Raw genomic sequence first — 22123 nt, 5'->3', positions numbered from 1 at the left:
TACCATATGCCCTACTTGCATTCATGGTAGATACAACAACTAGGGCTATTGGTGCTGTACTTCAGGAACAAGTGGAAGATAGTTGGCAGCCACTCGCATTCTTTAGTTGCAAGCTGTCATGGCAACATTGGGCAACTTATGACCAAGAACTGTAAACTGCATGTCCCACAGTTAAGAAGTTCTGGCACTCATTAGAAGTTAGACACTTCACCATGTCCAGAGACCATAAATCACAGACTTATGCTTTCAAAATGAAACCAGAGAAAGTGTCACCAAGACAACTTTGACATTTGGAGTGTATTAGCCAATTTACAACTCTCATACTCCATGTACAAGGGGAGTCAAAAGTAGCAGTAGACACACTCACGTGTTTAAGCTACAACCACTGCACCTGATTACGAGGCCCTAGCTCAACCCAGCTGCACAATGATGAGCTACTGATGTTATTGGATAACCCCGCAGGATACAAGTTATAATGCATGACACTACAGTACAACATTTGTTTACAGACAGTCAAGTGTCTGACACAATTTCATACCTCAGCAATTTTGATCATAACCAAATGTGTCAATGCACAACCTGGCTCATCCTGGGGTCTGGGGCATGGAAAAATTAGTCGGTTTCATCTGGCTAGGAATGGATGTAAACTAAGCCATTTGACAGAAACTGCATGGACTGCCAGAAAAATAAAATCACTTGCTACGTCAAAGCACCATTAGGCACATTTCTCCCCTTCCAGTATCAGACAGCTACAGCTACTGCCTCAAGGTCATGGATCGATTTTCAACATTACCTGAATCTTTCCCTATGAAAGACAGTACAGAACAGGTGGGAACACAGACATTTTTTCGTAAAAGGATAACAGTACGCATTACACCAGATCAATGACACCAATTTGAGGCTTACCTTTTCAAAGTGTTGGCCAGTTTGTCTGGCACTGAACACATTCGTACTCCTGCTTATCTTCCGGCAGCAAACGAATAGTAAAACACCTGCATTGCCCATGGGAGTCAGCCCTTTGGTGCCACACTACACAAAACTTGATGTAGACGCTCATTGTGCTCCTTGGTCTCTGTACATAATTTAAGAATTACCTGAATGTTACAGCAGCTGAATTAGTGTACGAACAAATGTTGCACCTACCAGGGGAGTGTATGTATAATGTGACTGATGATGCAGTTGATGCATCACAGTTTGTCACCAGATTACTATCTCACATCTGAGAAATCCAGCCAGTGACTCCTAAGAGCTAGCACCATATCCATTGAAGACTCTAAACTGCCTTCTACTGTAAACAAGATGCAATGAGGACAGCTGTCCCCACAAATGCCAGAGATAAAGATGCAGTACCTGAAATTACACATGTCCAACAGATGCGACAGCCAACAGGCACTGTAACGAAGACTCATACCATTGACACTAGGGGTGGTTGTTGCGAGACATGTAGAGCATCAGACCACCAGTGCAGTGTGTATAAATACTCAGTTACATGTACAATTCTGTTTGTTGTGTTACTCTTTGATTTTTCAACTCGTTTAGTATGCCTTGCTTCATGTATTATGGAAGAGAATCCTATAAATGCAAGTATTAATGTACTGCATTATGCTGAAATAAATCATTAACTCTCAGAAGCTAACCACAAATTAATCATGTCTGTCAACCTTTGTAAGTTTTTGCTATTGCATTGTCATATAAAAATTCAAATTTTTTCTGCATGGTACTATGCTTCACAGCAAATAAGCAGTACCTGTTGCTCATGCAAATTAAGAATTCTCATCCCCCTCTTCTGTCATTTCCATTCATTTTAGAGGATTGTGACGACAGAGTGCAAGACTTTTCTGCAGACAGCCTCTAGGCCTGTGAATTTCCTTCATATCACAAACAAATAGTGAAGGGTAAACAGTGCTGACAACTGATTTCAGCAGAGTTGTTACAATCAAAAAATGCCTATCTGCAATGCTAAATGAAATATTGCAGTTCCAGGTAATTCGGAGAAGGACCGAGTGGCAGGATGGGCCTTGACCCGCTCACAGCCCGCACACACTGCTGCATGGAGTTCGGCATGTTGTGGCCAAATCCTTTCGTAAAGCATAGCAGTATTCGAACCAAACTTCGGTTTGCTGAAGCTTTACATTTTAGTATACAGTAAGCTTTCTATGTTGGAATTTCAAATTTTCCTATCTGGAATTTTCCAAATGAGGAAATGCCACTATTTCATAACTCCAAAAGCTGAAAGATAAATTCTGAAATTAGAATTAAATAGTTCCTCCATTGGAAATGCTGCACAAAAAGCCTGCACTGAATGACTTTCTTTTAACTGTAATTACCATATACATGTTAAATCATGTACATATATCTGCAACACATTCAGTTTGCTGCACAAGAAAGTGAAGTAAGAGTTTTGGTTCATGCACCTGCTCACTAAAAACATTCCAAACTGTCAGTCATCAACACGTTCTTTATTTTTATAATTTTAACTTAAAATAGTGATCCAATATTCCAAAACACAATTTAAAAATGAGGATTTGTTTCACTGCCAGAATGGCTATACAGATATATTTTACGAGACATACATGAGTGCCACCCAAACAAAACATTCATTACATACTGACGATACATAGTAATTGCTTCTGAGGGAGATAACAGGCTGTAATTGTGCCTTATGAGTCTGATTAATCCCTTGGATTTACACTCTTTTCTTACAGGTTTCACCAATACGTCTACCTTCTGAATATTCAAAGTTACTTCCTCCTTTACTGCTTTTCTCTCATTTCAATGAAGAAAGTTGTCACTGCTACTTCAATGAAACGACAACTCTAACTGCAGTGGCTTTTCAACAGCCATGCTCACATTGGTCTTTGATGAAACTTTAAATGAATGAGGATGTATAATTCAAATATTTGTTCACTCTTATACACCGACAGGGTGATGAAATTGAAAACAAGATGGATATCAAATTTAACCTTTCTGAATCACAGGTTCGTTTTTCAGTTAGCTGGTGAGAAAGCAAACAGAAAAGGTGAAGGGAAGAACCAAGCTACTCACGAAATTGACTCAAGATGTGGAGGAAGGTTACAGTAGCACATAGCATATGAAATCCAAGCAAGTGGTTAAGAAACTAATTCTTAGCAACAAGATAATGGTCATGGGCATAAAATAGAAGCAATGAGAAATATAGCTACACAAAGCTATAGCAATAAAAAGACATGTAAGAGCCTGAGGAATATGACTGCTGTGGAGGAACTTAATGAAATCAATGTGCTGTATTGCAATGCTCTCCTGAAAACAGAAGATGCTATGGCTATTTTCTGTGTACATTCACTATAACTGTCAGCTCAGAAGTGAACAATGAATATTTCTTGCAAGTGAGCTGGTGACTAATTAAAAGTCACGATGACCAACTGTTTTCTTCTTTATATGTTAATGGGAAGTCCTTGTCTTACTTGTGTAACCTGGATAATTGAATACTTCTGGCCTGTTTCATCAACAACACACATACACAAATTATGGTACAGTGCTGAAGGAATGATGCTAAAAGAAAATACAGTTTGTGGTTATTTTCCTTAATCAGTACTATCACCAGAAGATGTACTTAGAGGGAAAAGGGCTTCTTTTTTTGAGAGATGTCCTTTCAAAAAAGTACTGTGTGCTGAAGGCTTTTATATAAAACCCTGTCACATTAAAGTGACCACCACTTATGTTAGGCATCAACATGTAGTAACCACTCAAAGATGGAGGTGGCAGCCCTGGCAATGGAGGGTATGTTAAGCGTGTCACTGGGACACGGAAAACAGTGCAGTCCTTGCTGTAATGCAGAAATGGTGTTTATTATCTGACATTCAAAGGGCATACTCATTGGCCAAGGATGGTAGCATTTCTGAAATGCCCAAGTTTGTAAACTGTTCGCGTATCACTGTAGTTAATGTGTACCATGCATGGCAAAACTGGTGCCAAAGCATCAGTGGCCCATAGACGACAGGGGTGACTGACTGGTGTGTGTGTGTGTGTGTGTGTGTGTGTGTGTGAATAGACGTGCAACTAACTGACTGCCCAGGTGAACTAAGGGGGCTTCGTCAATAACTCTTCAGAATATGTTGCTGCATATGGGCCTCTGTAGCAAGTGCCTGGTTCATGCAACCATGCTGACTGCTGTTCATCAGTGACAAAGGCTGCAACTGGACGTCTGAATGACAACAGGTGGCCTTTCCAGATGAATCAAATTTTATGCTCCACTGGCATGAAATGTCTGAAAGCAAACACCCTGCAACATATGTTGGAAGGGTCCAAGGAGGAGGGAGCATTATGGTTTGGGAAATGTTTTCATGGCATTCTTGGATGGAGGGCACTATGGATCAACACAGATATGCATCTATCCTTGGAAACCATGTCCACCCCTGCATACAGCTGATCATAGCAGTGGAGTCCACATACCTCCAATTCCATGTCGGTACCTTCCAGAACCTCACTGACACTTCCAGCACATCTCTCAGCATTCTGCACTACAAGAATTGGATATTTAGGTATAATACAGGTGGCCACATTGTGAACAGACAGTGTATATATGGGCAACTCATGACAGAAAGGTCTGCACAGATGAAAGTTCTGTGACATTCAGTTTATGATAATACAAATGATTTGGTTGGTTGGTAGATAACACAACCAAGCAGAGCATAAATGACACAATGCTTGGATTCAGACACCGAAAATGTCAAGGCAACTGAATCCATCTCACACTGCTCTAAAACATAACTTCTGCGAAGGCTACAATTCCCTTGTATCTTCATAGGATACTAAGAAAACAAATTTCATATGCCTACCATTAGCACCATTGTCAGTGGACTACCTACATGATTTCCAGTTTATTTCACTGGTTTCATCCTCTTGACTAACATGAAATGTGTTACAAAATAAGATGATAGGTTTGAAGGCATATTAATTGTTTATTGTTTGAGTGACAGAATATTGAAGGTAAAAGCATAGAGCTCTAACAAATATTTATATTATCAAAGATACGGTAAGTTCATCAAAGTACCAATCAGATACTTGTCATGTACCATTAAGTACTAACACATAAAATGAAACAATGATTACATTAAAAAATTTTTTCTTCCATATTGACAAAGGAGTTAGTTTCCTTCATTATGGTTCCAGAATCTTGTTTCCACCTCGCCTTTCATATTTTTGCTTCACTATCCTCCTTTATTCATTATCTTCCTTTCTACTGCTGTTATCACTCATAAATTAATTTCACAATTTGTTTCAGTTTCTGATAAAAGTCACACTGTGTGATACAAAGCCCAATTAAAATTTTTAGTACGGTAATCTAAGTGCTCCCCACGTGACACACACACACACACACACACACACACGCACACACGTGCGTGTGTGTGTGCACAATCTCTCAGTTCAGAACTAAAATTGTTGTTTTTATTTTCTCTAGATAAGAAGTACCAAGTCATCTGCAACCATAATATGGTTTGCTTCTGAGAGTTTATCCATTGCTGCACTAATTTCTTCTTGAGAATATGGTGTGCTCTGCTCACTGTTCGCAAACTCCGTCACTCTGGCCACCGATAATGAATGTGTCCGAGCTTCTCGAAACACCTTTGCCAAGCTCGCTTTGAAACATTTGAACCTGAAATAAAAAATACAGTACATTAAATACCATGGAATTACATAATTAACAGAACTGGTATTTTAAAACTTCGTACTTGACTGGAACAGCTACCATAGGATGAAATCTACTTGTAAAATTAATAAACTGCCAATCCACTGCAAACTGAAGGTTTGCAAATGTTTTTTGGGAGAGGGGAGAAAAATAATGTCAAATACAATATAATATAACATAATAAAAATTCCATGTGGCTTAACGCCATGGTTCAAGCCTTCAGTGCCACTTTGGCGACATGCCTGCCCCTAACTTACTCCACAGTTTAACATTGAATACGAACCACAAATCACCGAGAGGTGAAGGCTAGGTTAAAGGCAAACTAAAATATTCCAGGGCCTGACTGTTATTCGATCCAACAACCTTTCCATTTTCAAGCATTAACTTTACAATAAAGCACAAAAAACATGTCAAATATCAAGGGGAATACAGACACCCTGAACACTAGATAGGGCTCCATAAATGAACACCTGGTATCTGGACAAACTGATTACAGCCAATGGGCTAAATAAAGAAGCAAGAAAAAAAAAAAAAAAAAAAAGAAGAGGATAACTTCTCAAATCACACGAAACATCTGCAGCTAAAACAATTTGGTAAAGAAGTGTCTTATGTAAAGTACACTAAAAGCAACACCAGGAACAGAATTTTTCACTTATTGTGCAAAAATAATACTTTTCCATTGCCATGAGAGTGTGCATTTGGGTGACTATGCGATTGTGTGTGTCAAAGTGGATACTACTGCTAGTGCTCGAAAGTTAGTGTGAATGCTGTTTTCTGTCGTGTTACTGTGCTCCACACATCAATGCACTAGAGGTGAGTAGTTTTCTTTCTCTTATTTGATGTACAACTTGCTATTAATGTTCGTTAATACCATCAAAAGGTGAATTCAAATAGCAAGACTGTAAAATTGCAATGAAACAGAATGACTGGCCAATATTTAACTTCAGGAGAATACATTCAAAATACCTTCTATTATAAATATTTGAAGGAGATAAAAGCTTTTGGAACTTTTATAGTCCTCCCTTAGGGAGGAAATGGTTGGGAAGGTTATTCATTTAATTACGCATCATGTTCTATAAACACATTATGAAAGAGCCTTCAGGAAGCACAATTAAGTGTAATTAACTAGCAGAAGCAGCTACCTGCAGGCAACTTCTGTAAAGTACACTAAATGCAACACCGGGTACAATATTTTATTTATAATGCATAAGCAATGCAGCAAAAGAATACTTGGTTACATTTGTTGGGAGTTTGGGGATATGAAATTTAGTACATGGAGTTACCACCTCCTGGCAGCAGCAATGACTAGACCAGGTGGACATAGGGGTATATAATACAATGCTACTTCAATTTTAGTGGCTGGTGAGTGATGGTGTGGTTTCAATGGATGAGAAATCTGGAGAATGTACTGATCAGTGCATCAGCTGAACACCTGGAATGTCAACATTTGTCGGGATAGTACAGGTCTTGAATTATTGTGCTGAGAGATAAGTCATGGATATGGCAAAATTGGGCACAGCCAATGGCCTAAACCTATCAGAAATGTACTGACTGCTGTCTAAATGACTGGCTACGTGAACCAGAGGTCATCGTATTGTGTACAATGTGGCACCCCAACCCACCAAAACAGGTGATGAGCCGGTACGATGATGAATGCAATTTAGCAATGTCTGTTCTCCGAGCCTCCACATACAAATACATCTACAGTGATGCTGTACACATAACAGACTCATCTGAAGCTATGATGTGATACTGTTCCTTTGTCCACTGTTGTTGATCAGACCATTGTCAGTATGCCTCTCTCTGCTGCCATGTCAAGGGAGGCTGTGGTTACGGCTAATTCAGATTTAAGACATACTCAATGTCTCGTTGTGCTGAGGAATAGGGAAGAAATTTTTTAATATCTGCTTTAGGTTGAGTTTTGACTAACAAAACTATGGTGTGAATACAATGATCTCACAGGTACACTCTGAACTGTAGCATCTTCTTGAAAGAAGATTCTGACACTGCAGCTTGTTATCATCAGGTGTCCCCTAACACACTGAAGCATCAGGGAGGAGTGGGGGAGGGGTAGGAGGAGGCAGTGCCCTGACACTCCTGTACTTCAGGGAGCACCTGATGACAATGAGCTATATTGTCACAAGAAGACACTAAAATCCAGCAGTCTACCTTGAGACCATTGTACAGCATCAGTGCTAGCAAAATTAATAAGGGACCACACCCTGCCTATCTAACCCATGTTAATTTAGGCAAGTATTTTACCCATTTCTGAAAAAACTATTTGATGCACGACCTTAATATTTTTACTGTATGTTACACGATGCTAATAGTCAACTGTACTAAAATCTACTTTATCCACTTTATAGTTTATAAGAAATACTTTAAATTTATTAACAAAAAATTTTTGGTTTTTTCTGCAGAAAAAATTTTTTCTGAACTTCCTAATGGGGGAATATTAATGAATGTGGTACCAGAGGGGGCTTTTTATGTAATGCAGCGTCTCTGAAAATTTCATTCACTTATCTATGATAGTTTCTGATATAATGGGGCATATGTACTGAAAATTTTAGTTTGCGGAAGACTGACTTTAAAGAAAAAACTTTTGAAATTTGTTACTTACAGTTAATTTAAAACTGCTCTGCTGCATATGATGGCCCTTCTTTGGCCTATATCAGGTCTTCCAGCTTCTTTTTCACCTTCCTGGATGTTTGTCTTGCTTTCTTGGCCATATTAGATGCAGACCTGTCTGCATCCGCTATCCTGATTTTATTGCAATGTTGCAGCCCAGTGATCATATTTTCACCAGGATTGATTCCCAGCTTTTTCAGTACCCAACACTTTCCAATATTACCACAATTTAATGTAATAACAGCATCATGAACTTCTAGTCATTGTACGCATGCCTACAAATAGTTTTAGGAAGGCGGTTCCAAATTATGCTGTTGAAACATTAATTTGGGTTGTGTGTCTGCCCTTGCAGACATTTCCTTAGGAGGTCAGGATAAGCCAAGTCTCTGAAAATAGGTTTAATTGCTGTAATAACAGCAGCAGGAAGAGAATGCTGGTGAGAATACGATTCTCCAGTTGCCTGAGCCCTACTGTATTTGCAGCACAAATTTTCTCCTGATGGACCCAATCCATGACATGGCTTATCATCAGCAGAGGATTTATGGAAGAATATGGCCCAAACATCTCTCTTCATTGCCTCCAGATATTCTTTATTTCTCCTCATTGCCATTCCCTGCAAGTTTTCTATTTCAGTTTTAGTTAACCGACCCTGTCTGGTCAACAATTTTCCACCTTCTGATTTTTTTCCTCTCATGCCAACAGTTACTTTTCTCAGCCTAACGTGCAATGTAGGTGATATAAAGATCTAAAATATATGCAGAAAGGTGGGTGACAGAAAAGTGGGCTTGGCACATGAAAACATGTGGTAGGAAAATGCTCAAAAGAAAATTTTTTCAGCAAAATCCTTTTCAGAGTACATAAATAAAAGCTTGATCTATCGAAATATGATGAAAACCAAAAATCGATTTTTTCGACCTGAACCACGGTGTGGTCCACTTAATATCTTACATCCATAAACCAGATACCTTCAACAGAATTCAAGTGAGGGACTTACAAGTTCTGTACTCAAGTCTCTTTTGCAGTAAAACTGCAATTTCCCCACAATCCTATGAATGACTTGCCATTTTCTTATCTAAAACTGAGAATGTGGTCACTCCACATAAAATCCCCACACACTGTTACTCCCAAATATTTGTACGCCACAGCAGTCTCTGGCTTGGACTCATAAATCCTGTAGCTAAAAGACATTTCACTTCATGAATTGAATAACTCTGCATTTCTCAACAGATAGCTAGTGACAAGTCTTCGAACAAGACTGGTACTCAGTTGAGTATTTTCCTTAGGAATAGTCAATGCAGTATTGTATTAGAAATTTTTCTAAAGCTCACTACGAACAACTCAATCTGGTTGTCCCGTATCCATGAAACTAAGAATATTGTGTTAAGCGCCCAAGTTCTGTTTCCCAGAACTGAAGTTTTCAAAATCTGTGCTGATCTTTGCAGATTGGGTTGTTTTGTAGCAGATACACTGTAATGTTTGAACTGTGAATATGTCCTAGGATTCTAATACAAATATATGTAAGCGATATAAAAACGCCAGTTTCTTGTATTAGTTCTATTGCTTTTGGTACAACCATGATGTTTTTGAATCACAACATATATTTCTCTGCTCATGGGATCTATGTAACTTACGTTCAGCAGCAGACCTATTCTCCCTTAAATTGCACACAGAACTCTACATGCACACAATGGAGCCCTACAGGCTTACTGAGTTTAGCAATTTGAACAGATGCATCTTAGCAGCAGTACAGATATTAAACTTCCTGGCAGATTAAAACTGTGTGCCGGACCGAGACTCGAACTCGGGACCTCTGCCTTTCGCGGGCAGTTGGTAGAGCACTTGCCCGCGAAAGGCAGAGGTCCCGAGTTCGAGTCTCGGTCCGGCACACAGTTTTAATCTGCCAGAGTGGAAATCTCATTCCAGTACAGATATTGATTGATGGCAACATTGAGTTTCCTTCGTTAAGGAAAATTTTAAGACATATGAACTATCAGTCAATTGTTCTGTAACTGCAGAAAATTTATGTACTTAGTAGGCTTAATTTTTTTCGTATCAAAGCTATGTTTTTCTTGCGTGTACATCAAACTATGAAGTATCCATATTCAGTTCACTATGGGAATATTTATAACTGCACATTGTTACAAAGCTATGCAACTTATCTTAGTTAAGTGTTTGCAACAAATTTGTCAGCTGATAATATTATTTGCTTTAAAATGAATTGAACAAAGACATAACTGCAATACACACACACACACACACACACACACACACACACACACACACACACACACAGAAATCTAAACTGCACAGATTCATCTTCAATCCAAGCAGGTAGACAATATACTTATCATACAGCTCTTATTTACTTTTATTATTGATGTCATAATAAACTTACCTCTCATCAGATATAGTAGTTGCCCCTCTCGAAGGAGACTTGGGTGCAGAAGAAGTTGGTGGTGCTGATTTATCTTCTGCATTTCCTGGCTCTGTCAGATGCACTGCTTCACTTTCATCTTCTTCACCGTCTTCTCCAGAATCTGTCACATCATCATATACGTCATGGCCCTCTTCCCCAGACTTTGGCGTGGGTCTCTGGTTAAACAAAAAAATAAGCGAATTATAACAATGAAAAAATGATGCAATGAAGACTTATTATGTGGCGCAGAATATTGCGGGAGTCTAACATGAAAATAATTGCAACAAAAAGAAAATCTTGTTAAAGTCAGTTTGACCACAGACACTAAATTACAGTTGTTGAATAGAATTTGGCTCAGATGACATCATCTGGTCTGGTTCAGGTTTATTGAAGACATCTTTATATAATGGACCCAAGGCCAGCACACCTTATCCTCATTCCTCTGCAATCTCAACACCTTCTCCTCATCCATTTCACCTGGTCCTCCTCCACCCATCATGCAACCTTACTGCGTGTCAATCTCCTCCTCTCAAATGGCTCCATTCACACCTGTCTACATCAAAGCCACCAGTCACCAACAGTAACTGCACTTTGATAGCTGCCACCCCTTCCACACAAAAAACTCCCTCCTGTACAGCCTAGCCACCTGGGGCAGATGCATCTGCAATGACGACTCCCTCACTCAGTATTCAGAGGGCCTCATAAAGGCCTTCACTGACAGGTAATCCCCCCCCCCGACCAAATACACAAACAGATCTCCTGTGCCATATCCCCACCCCACACATACACCTGGTCCTCACATCCATCCCCAGAACCAACCACAAAGAAGCGCCCCTAATCGCCCAATACCACCCGGGACTGGAACGACTGAACCACGTCCTCCTTCAGGGCTTTGATTAACTATCACCATGCCCTGAAATGAGGGACAACCTACCCAAGATACCCTATCCCCTCCCAAAATGGTGTTCCACTACCCATCCAACTTCCACAACATTCCAGTCCATCCCTATGCCACCCCCATCTCCTGTCACAGGGCTCATACCCTTGTGGAAGACCCAGATGCAAGACCTGCCTTATCCACTCATCCAGCACCTCCTACTACAGTCCCGTCAGAGGCTTATCCTAACACATCAGAGACTGGGCCACCTGTGAAAGCAGCAATTTATATACTAGCTCTGCTGCAACCACTGCATAGCATTTTACATTGGTATGACAACCGACCAGCTGTCAACTAGAATGAATGGCCACTGCCTAACTGTTGCCGAAAACAAGGCGGGCCACCCAGTGGCACAACATGTGAGATTTCAATGGCTTCTTCACAACTCATGTCATCTAGATCCCCCACCACCAGCTTTTCTGAGCTGTGCAGATCCTTCGCTTCCGTAACCTCCATGGCCTCAACCTAAGGTTACTTGTTTGCCTCTTACTCCCGCCCAATATGTGTCAGCTAGTTGTGTGCTGCCATCGCATGCCCCAGTCTGTGAAATCGAGTGCTCAGCCATCTGCCGCCGCCACCCCCCCCCCCCCCCCTACCTGCATGCACCACTAGCTGGCCCATGGTTGGCTCCCCACTCTCTCACGAGCCACTTGCCCCCAACCCCTCCCCTGCCTCTCTCCATCCTTCATCCCACCCCACACTGCACCCTCACCCCACCTCGGGCCAGGAAAGAGTTGCAGTCGAATGAACACAATGTAGGGCGACTGGTGTATGCTTGTTAGAGAGAGAGTATGTGTTTATGTGCATGTTTCTCCTACTGCTTGAGAAAGGAGTTCCATTCTGGAAGCTAGCAAATTTTTTAATCTCACAATACAGTTTTTCAGAATCTTCATCACATGTGGAGCTAGCTGCCATACAAACTTTAATACTGATAGTGGAATATGGTTTCATGTCTATGATAATGTGTTCACTATGATGTTCATTAATTGTTTACCTGCAAGGTATATTATTTGGTTTTGTATTGATAACCCTGTACTCCCTATCCATTTCCCCTTTTAAACTCTCTAAGCAACCTCACCAATTAAGGGATCTAACATTCCCTGCTGTGACCCGTAGAATATAAGTTTATTGTCTCATAACATACAGTTTAAAGTCGCTACCTTAATGTATAACAGAATTGTCAGAAAACAAAAATTTGTTTACAAATTTTCTTACAATATCATGCATTGGATAATTAATTTATTAGATAGTAACAAGATTTTAAAAATTAACAGTCCTAAGTACTTGCTCTCTCCTGCTCAAATTTTCAGGTTCTCATTCATGACTTCTACTGAATAGTAACATTTCTGCACTAGTTTATCATATAAAGTTTTGTTTTTCTCAGTGTTTCTAAATTTATGCTAAGCAATTCTCTTCCTTTCACTTTGTCATAAATTTTCATACCCATACACCGTGTAGTTTGAGCACAAAGTTTTAAACTGTGGGTGGGCAGCATAAAATTATTTTGATTTCTGTTGTTTTAATCATGTCAAAAATGACTTGCTACAAATAAATCACTGTTGCTACATATAAAGATAATCAGCTCATAGATGGATAGTGAGAGAGAACTTAATATACTTAAGATTTTTTTGTAGTGAGCAACATTTTCTTTGCCCTACATTATGAAGTTTTAATATTCGACACACATGGTTTGAGTTATTCCAAAATAAAATTGCATACTTTATTACTGACTAAGTAGCTGTGATATACTACTTTTATTATGCCTATAGTAGTAGCGTTGTACCATATCCTCACTTCAAATGCTAGGCTATTTGATTTATTTGCCAGGTACTGTCTATGTGAGCCCCATGATAGATATTCATCCAGTTGCATTCCTAGAAATTTCACACAGCTAGCTTCCTGCAAATCCTGGTTTCTGCGACTGACCTGAATATCATCTAATTTTTCTTGTTTTGTTTTAAACTACACTACCCGAGTATTTTCCATGTTTAATTTTAATAAATTTAAAACAAACCAAATATCTAATTTTTCTGAAGCAGATAATACAATTTGGGGAATTTGGTCAGTAGTATTACTTTCAATGATTACAGATATCTCATCTGCAAATAAAACTGAGTGACACTCAATATAAAGTGGTAGATCATTTATGTAAAACAGAGACAGAATGAGACCTAAGATTATTCCTTGTAGAATGATTTCCCATTTTGAAGTGAAGTTCCTCTCTCTCATGATATAACCACACTTTGACCCCTGCTGGTTTGGTAGGGCTTAAACTATTCTAATACAGTGCCCCTAATTCCATACTTTTTCAGTTTACATAGTAGCAACGAGTGGTTCACACTATCAAAGGCCTTTGATAGGTTGCAAAAAATTCCTATGGCATGCAGTGGGCTGTCTAGAGAGGAGCTAATTTTACCTACAAAACGGTTTATAGCAGATACTATGGTTTTCCTTTTTTGTAATCCATACCGATTTTTTGAGATAATTTTAAATTTTTCTATGAAATTTTGTATTTGTATCGGTGACTACCTTTTCAAACATTTTGGGTAGTGATGGAAGAAGAGATACGGGCAATTGTTTCATTTATGCCTTTTTTTAAATAGTGGCTTAACTAAAGCGTACTTACCAGCGTTTGGAAAATAACCTTCTTGAAGGGACTGGTGAACTGTTATAGACAGTAGCTGTGCAATTATTTTACAGACTGTTTTTAACTGTTTTGTTGGTATCCCATCACATTCTGCTGAAGTTTTACTTCTTTGTGATAGTATCACATTTTCTGTATCTTTTACAGTAGTTTTGGTGAACGTACTGAGAAGTTCACCTTCAAATCGCTCACTGTTAAAGAAATCTATCTTATCTGGGTAATTTTCTACACTGATGTTTGATTTGTTTAGATTTATAAAGAATTCATTAAACAATTCAGAAATTTGAAATATCATAGCCTCCAGCTGTGGTACCTGTTTCAGCTTTGATCATTGAGCTTAATGCCTTTGATTTGTTTTCACTATCCAAAATAAAATGGTTCAAATGGCTCTGAGCACTATGGGACTAAACATCTGTGGTCATCAGTCCCCTAGAACCTAGAACTACTTAAACCTAACTAACCTAAGGACATCACACACATCCATGCCCGAGGCAGGACTCGAACCTGCGACCGTAGCAGTCGCGCGGTTCCGGACTGAACGCCTAGAACCGCTAGACCACTGCGGCCAGCTCTATCCAAAATAAATCTATTATTTGCCAGTTTTTTGCTGCCTTTATAACTTAAAAAAATATTTTTGTAATTTTTTACACAGCTACCAAAATCTGGACTACATAGCTATCTTTTTCTTGCTCTAGAGATTTTTATTCCTTCAGTAATCCACTTTACTTTATTTCCTACTTTTTTATAATTTACAGTAATGGGGAAAGTTTGGACGTTTTGCAAGAAAGTAGCAAAATTTTCAGAACATGAAATAACTATGATCTAGAGCCCACTCCACTTCATTTAATCTATGATGGAATAAGTTCACGTTTTCTTTGCAGAACTGGCATTTGGTGTAGGTTATCCCCCCCAAGAAAGGGTGTATTGTTTTTGGTATCTTCATAAACAGGGAACGATTATCAGGAAGTCCTAAATCAACACAAAACTTATTTGTCTCATTATAATTGGTTAACATATTATCTATAGATGTTGCTGACATTTCGTTTACTCGATTAACACCAGTGAAATTAGCACTGAAACCCAATGTTTGAATCCCAGTTTTGTTTTTTCTCCCTAGTAGTCCTCACCCTGAAGATCCAAGCCATCATCGTTTAAATATACAGGAAAGCTGCATGCATTTGCAGAAGCAGTACCAGCACAACAAGGCCATGTTGGCTACTGTTACAAGGCCATATCACAACTACTGAAAAGATTGTTGTCCTCTACAGAAACTACATTTGTCCGGCCTCTCCACTGTGGTTGAACCTATAGTATGGCTACCTGTATAGTGGAGGCACACAGGCAACTACACCTTGGCAAGGTCCATGGGAGGGAGTGGAACGGAGATGGGATGGAGGGCTACAGATGTGAGAAGTATATAAAAACATGAGGCACTGAATGTAATATTATGACAGTTAGGGTTGCTACTCAAATTTATAAAAAAAGTCTCTAAGAATTCTAGGTATGGGGAGCAAGATGGCATCATACAAGTTCATGATAATTAATAATGGTGAGGGCTCGAGCATCTCTCATTAATGAACTACTTTTCATTCTTCTCGTCTGAGAAATACTATAGTCAGGACAGTGAAGTAGATCTTCGCCAGCTCTTAGTGGTGGTGCCAGCTTAGCCATCTACAGAGCTGTGACAACACTAAGGCTTTGTCATAGACACATTACAAAATCATGTTACATGACAGGTTGAAGTAGACCCTCAGAGCTGTTGCACCCAGTCCACTGCAACTGTCAGGGATCAACTTACGCTGACTTAACTATAGCCGTAAGCATTAGTTTGACCACAGTTTTTGAACATTGGTATATAAAAAAAAAAAAAACTGTTCAAATGAGCACTTTGGGACTTAACATCTGAGATCATCAGTCTCCAACATTGGTAATTTATATGGAATAATATTCTTGTAATAAACACACTTTGGACTATTAAGCATTTTATAATTTGTGGTTTATAAAACTCAATAAAATTTATTTTAGGATGATAGGACAAAAAACACTGAATTCCCTGAAATTTTATGAAATTCCTTGAGATATTCCTGGTTTTTCCAGGTAAAATGTGATTCATCCAGGTTTTCCAGAAGAATCACCACCCTGACATCTGAAGTTCTACTCAGTTATGGAGCTCTACTAGTTTCAAATGGTTGCCTGCAGCACATTCGTTCACATCTACAGCAGTCTGAACTCAATACTGTAGAGCATGAGATCAATGCAGGTAACTTTCCAAGTGTTCCCAAACATACTCCAGTACCACTGACACACAGTTGTCTGATCCACCGAAGCAGTACTGTGTAGGCAATCACATGAGACACTAGCTGCACAGTGTCTTATTGGAAAATGCCTTTTGTATTCATGCAACGACAAGCCAAAGAATGGCTTTTGTACAGCAATCTGTGCTATCAGTAACACTCATCTTTTTATTACTTCACGAGACAGCATTTAGTGCCACAGCAAAACCAAGTTGTGAGGCACAACCCAAGGTATCCAGACAAGACGACATCTGTTGTCAGTGCACAACTAGCTGAACCTAATACAATCAATAATCAGTGTCTTGTGCATCAGTCTAGTTCGTCCATTCATAGAAAGAGAAAGAGAGAGAGAGAGAGAGAGAGAGAGAGGGGGGGGGGGAAGATATATACATATATTTACCTTACTCTTCTCCTTGCGTGTTTTTTTCCTAGGCCTGTCGTCACTACTTTCATCAGCTGATGCATCCCCATCTTCACTCTGTCGCCGCCTCTTCTTCTCCTTCTCGAGGACCTATCACAGAACAGTATAGTCCAATACTAATGAAGAAAATATGTACATAGTAACACACCAGAGAAATATATATATTACTCGACAAGGTGAGCTGGTTAATTGGCCATTGCGGCAGCATCACATAGTTTATGCCCAAGAAGTGCGGGAGGGAGGTAATAACACACACCCTTCAGCATTCTTACTAGTGGGGCCCTGTTACACGATACATGTCTACAGGCACCACTCTCTGAATTAACTGACTAGTTATAACAAGAAACAAGACGTACAATACAACTCACCCTGGCTGCTAAAGACGTTTCGCTGGCATTATTTGTAAAACTACCTTCTCCAGTGATGTCACTACATTCCACAGCTGTGTCTACTGATTCATTGTCTGCTGTTTCAGTCATGGATGATAATTGATTTTGTTGTCTTTTCAGTTTTGTCCTCCATCAAAGTATCTATTCCTCAGTAGTCATTACACATTTTTTGTTGTGATGCACAGTATTCTAGCGTTATCGTACCACAGCAGTAAAGGCCAATGTCACAGCTGCATAAGCAAACTGAATGGTCAGTGGTTAAGAGTTTCTGGCCAGTAATGGTGAGATCCCAGGTTTCACGCTCAGCTACCACCTGACATTACTATCTGGTGGAAAGGTCTAGAAGGAGATCCAATCAGCCCTACAAGGCTAACCGTAAAGCTGCTTGAATATAATAGCACAGAAACAGACATGCAAACTGTCGAAGTAGCATTTCACTGAACGGCTTTCACCAGCCTGGATGACAATGTTTACTTATTAGCAGCAAAAGCATCATCCATTAGTTTTTTCAGATCAGAGAGTCAGATGCTTTGATGTTTTATAACTATCGAACTTATTCTTTGCAAGATTCCAGATCAGTGCTATAAATTAGGTCTCGGTGGAACGTAAGACAGGAACAATTTTCTTGCAAAAAATTGTCATTCGAATAAAGAGGAGAATGTTGGTGCTCCTTAATTAATGCCATTGGTTTTCCTTTGTTCTACGAATTTTTAATTTTTCCATGACCATTTCTAAATCACATTCCTGCTTTAGTCGTAGAGGAGAAGTGAACACAAAATAAAACTCTGCATTCATAACAATGAAATGCTGCATGACGCTGTTGTTTGACACTTTGTACAGTTACTTATTCCCAATGTAATCTGTGCGAATCCACATTTGCCTAAATAAACCACTAGTCACTTTCATCTTGATGCTTCTTCTTTTTAAGAAAAAAATCTAATGTAGTATGTTCTTTTAGCTAGTACATTCTCTTGTCTGCAGACAACAATAGGTTTGTTATGACACTTTAATATCAAATTCCACATACGGATCAGTTTTTCTCAGTTTCTTTGCTAACCTGGAAGTCCAATTCTGTGTGACAAAAGCTGTGAAGTTTTTGCAAAGATGGTATTACCTTGTGTTGTTCACAAAATTACGGAAGTTTATTTAGTACCACATTAGATATACCACCAATGAAATATTTCCTGTCAATGTTTAATTACTGTGTGGTAACTTTAAAAGCAAGTTTGATGGGGCCTTCCATGAAGGTATTTTTGGTGATCACTTTTTGCACTCAAACTGTGAAGTAACAATGCACTCTACTCTCAGTTGGAACGTTACTGTACTCAGTGAGATGATTAAGTTAGTTCTCGCCATTTCATGTAACCAGTTCACCATGCTGAGTAATTTAAATTATGGCCCTCTTGAGGTATGAATACAGAGTTTCTTTCAAAAAATGCTTCTATGGCTGAACACAAAACATTGTATTTGTACAACTTCTGCTTCGACTTATACTGATATTTACCAGCAGTTGGTGGCAACCACAGTTAACTAAAAAATAAAATCAGTACACTAAAATTAAATACCATAAATAGTATACAAAAAATAAATATTTGTAAAACGTGGTATAGTTCTAATAATTTTATTTTTTTAGATCCCCACTAACACTGCTGACTTCTAGTGAGAAGTTTCGAACAAGATGCCAAGTTGAACATCTAACAATGCAAAGTCCAGGATAGAATAACAACAAAATGTAAAATTAAATACCGCTCACCATATAGAGGAAGCTTAGAGTTGCACACGGGCACAACGAAAAATGATGATAAAAATATTTCAGCTTTCAGAAAAAGTCATTCTTTGGAATTAGAAAACTGACACACATTCAGAAAATGAATGACTTCTACTCTAGTTTTTCTCAGATTGCTGGCAATATTTATCAATAAAGATTAGGAAAGCGTTTCTGCAGAAAAAATCACGAGTATTTCTAATCTAGTTTCTCTCAGACTGCTCATAGTATTTAGCAATAACAATTAGCAAAGCACTTCTGCAGAAAAAAAGAATGAGTATTAGAAATTACTATGGGATACTTTTATTTTGATTGAGTGGAGGGTGGGATGAGGGGGGCTGCAGTATCATGCAACAGAGATGAGAAGTACAAAATCCAAACAGAAGACTTACTTCAAAATTTGGACCTGGGTATTACCTTCTTAAAATATGCAAACTGCACTAACTCAATGGCTGCTTGAGCATCTTCAACGTCCACTGTTCGTGAGAGCCGGGCCTTTGCATGAGCTGTTGAAAGACGTATTAAAGTTTCTAATGTACGAGCTGTCACAGGTTGTGTCTGAAACAAATTCACATATTAACCTAGTGAAAATAAAAATACATGCTGAAATTTATACACAGAATTGGAAATTAAAAAACACTTACTCGGGCAACATCATTTTCTACACTGTCCTGAGAGCGAAGCTTTGAATATTCCTCACAGATTACATTTGAAGCCTCTTCTGTTAGGGTAGGCTTCATCATCTTTGCAATATGTATATATTTACGCATAAATTTCACACTAATAATTTTGTCCCTGTTCAAAGAAAATCAAGTGTACTTTAATAGTTATTACTGAGAAGTTCTGGTGATTATTCATTGTCTAAACAAAAGAACCATGTGCAATTTGCAGTGAATTTTGTTAATGAACTGATGTAGATACTACATTATAACCCAAAACTTTTCCTTAAGAACGTGTTCAGTTAGCACTGCCATGCTTAAGTATATGAACAGAATTTTTGTGTGTTACCAGTCCTTTTAGCATTACTCACTCAAAATAATTAAACAAATAACTGCCAATTGATTTGCCACGTTTGTAACACCAGTTCCCACTTGATCTCCAAAGTTAAGTGACATTGGGACTGGCTAGTACTTGGATGGCTGAGTGTTTGGGGGAAAACCGAGTGCCATTAGTTTTCAGGGCATGCAAGTTGCCAAAGTGGTGTCCAATTGACAGATTTGCACCAGGCCATAATGTCCCATGACATTGATTATTTTTTTATTAAACAACTTAAAAATAAGATGAAGTGAATCGCACCAAAGAATAAAGAATAGAGTTTAATGACATGTTCAACAGAGCATAACTACTTCTGCTTAAACAACGAACATACGTGTGTGTGTGTGTGTGTGTGTGTGTGTGTGTGTGTGTGTGTGTGTGAAAGGGGGGAGTACATTATATGATGTTAGAATTCAAAAGAATATCCTAATATAATAATAATAACTAAATTTAATTACTTTCGTGATCTTGTGTTTCCATGTAGAAGTGCATCATATTTTTCATAGATTGGTGCATTACTATCATCCTCCTCTTCCACATCTGGATTGTTGGTAGCAAGTAAGTCAGCTGCTGAACCCATTGGCAACACCGCCCCATCCTGTTCTCCTGGGTTCCTACACATTTTGAGATTTATGATATTATTCCAACATGTACTCAACACAGCACAAATGAACTAGTAAAGTTTTTAATCGAGAGAAGTTTTTTTTAAAAAAAAAGGGTCACATCCACTACCATGGAATTCTAACAGCATATGGAAGGTCTAAAATTAATAAGTTAAAATTGCCTCTTCATGACAAAGTTTAAGGACATAAATATTATTTTCCACAACTCCATATGCAGTTATGATGAGAATGAGGAATGGAAAAGCACAATAACAAAGACACAAAATACACTACCCTACAAAGAAATAAACTATGCCTGTTACACCTATATCCAGTAACAGGAAAAAACCGTTTTATTTTGTGGTCAAATTTGGCATTATTTTTGCTAATTCAGTGTTATTTTTTGCCTAGTTTCATGTTTTTTCTTGTCATGTTAGTCTTTTTGGCAAATTAGCTATTTTTTGCTGAAGTCAGTGTTGTTTCTGCCAAATCCAGAATAATTTTTTTGGCTAAATTCAATAACTTTTTCCCCAACATGAGTTTTTTTACTCAATCCAGTGCACTTTTTTTTTTTTGCATATTCAGTGCTTTTTTGCCACATTTGGTGTTATTTGTTTCCCATGTTAGGTTTTATTTTTTACCAGATTCGATGGTTTTGTCAAATTCTGTGTTAGGTTCTGCCAGGCAGACTGTCACCACAGATTGTCACGGACAGATTAGTGGAAGCTGGGTTGAGATCTTTACTTACTGTGTGGCCTTCGCTGCTGACGACATACTAAAGACAAGGACTTGCACGATTTGAGCACGACATAATTGGAACAGTAAGTGGTGTTCTGTGATGGGGCCTAATTTTTGTTTGTAGATGTCAGTGTTGCTTATGCCTCTGTAGAGGACTGCTGACTAGTCACGCTAAGTAGCGATTCTTGAGATAAGTAGCAATTCTCTATACCCTACATGACCAACTCTTGGAATCATCACATGCAGAGCTTTCAGATATGAGAACAAAACTGATTGGGTAATTGTTACAATGAAGCCGAGTGCTTGTCAGGATGTGGCAAGACTGGTAAACCCTGTTGCTGTACCCTTCATGAACAGCGTACAAGACAGCATGTTCCAGCAGGATAATCCAACATCCTCCACAATGCTGTTAATGCCACAATCAACCTGAGGAATGTATGAATGTATCCCTGCCTAGTCACCTGATTTAACATCCAAATGTCACAACTGGGATGTAATGGCAAGAGACACCTGCTTTCATACCAGCCTCATCAGCAATCTTAATGAACTGACATAGCAAACGTTTCAGACACAAGAAGAAATTCGT

General features: G+C 38.8%; 1 protein-coding gene across 1 annotated transcript in view; it reads right to left on the bottom strand.

Annotated features, from left to right (window-relative positions):
• Positions 1 to 5372: 5372 nt before the first annotated feature.
• The window catches only part of LOC124610893 (zygotic DNA replication licensing factor mcm3), a 106523-nt gene continuing 89772 nt past the window's right edge, over positions 5373 to 22123 (bottom strand). The window contains exons 11-16 of the mRNA XM_047140197.1: positions 20656 to 20811; positions 19807 to 19957; positions 19580 to 19720; positions 16988 to 17098; positions 10692 to 10888; positions 5373 to 5635 (exon numbers count right to left, since the gene is read on the bottom strand). Of these exons, the coding sequence (XP_046996153.1) occupies positions 5437 to 5635; positions 10692 to 10888; positions 16988 to 17098; positions 19580 to 19720; positions 19807 to 19957; positions 20656 to 20811 (955 nt within the window). The 3' untranslated portion in view covers positions 5373 to 5436. The remainder of the gene's footprint in view (positions 5636 to 10691; positions 10889 to 16987; positions 17099 to 19579; positions 19721 to 19806; positions 19958 to 20655; positions 20812 to 22123) is intronic.

Source organism: Schistocerca americana, chromosome 1, assembly GCF_021461395.2.
Source record: "Schistocerca americana isolate TAMUIC-IGC-003095 chromosome 1, iqSchAmer2.1, whole genome shotgun sequence".
Lineage (NCBI taxonomy): Eukaryota > Metazoa > Arthropoda > Insecta > Orthoptera > Acrididae > Schistocerca > Schistocerca americana.
Note: the sequence above shows the minus strand (reverse complement) of the source record. Positions and strands in the feature narration are given on the sequence as shown.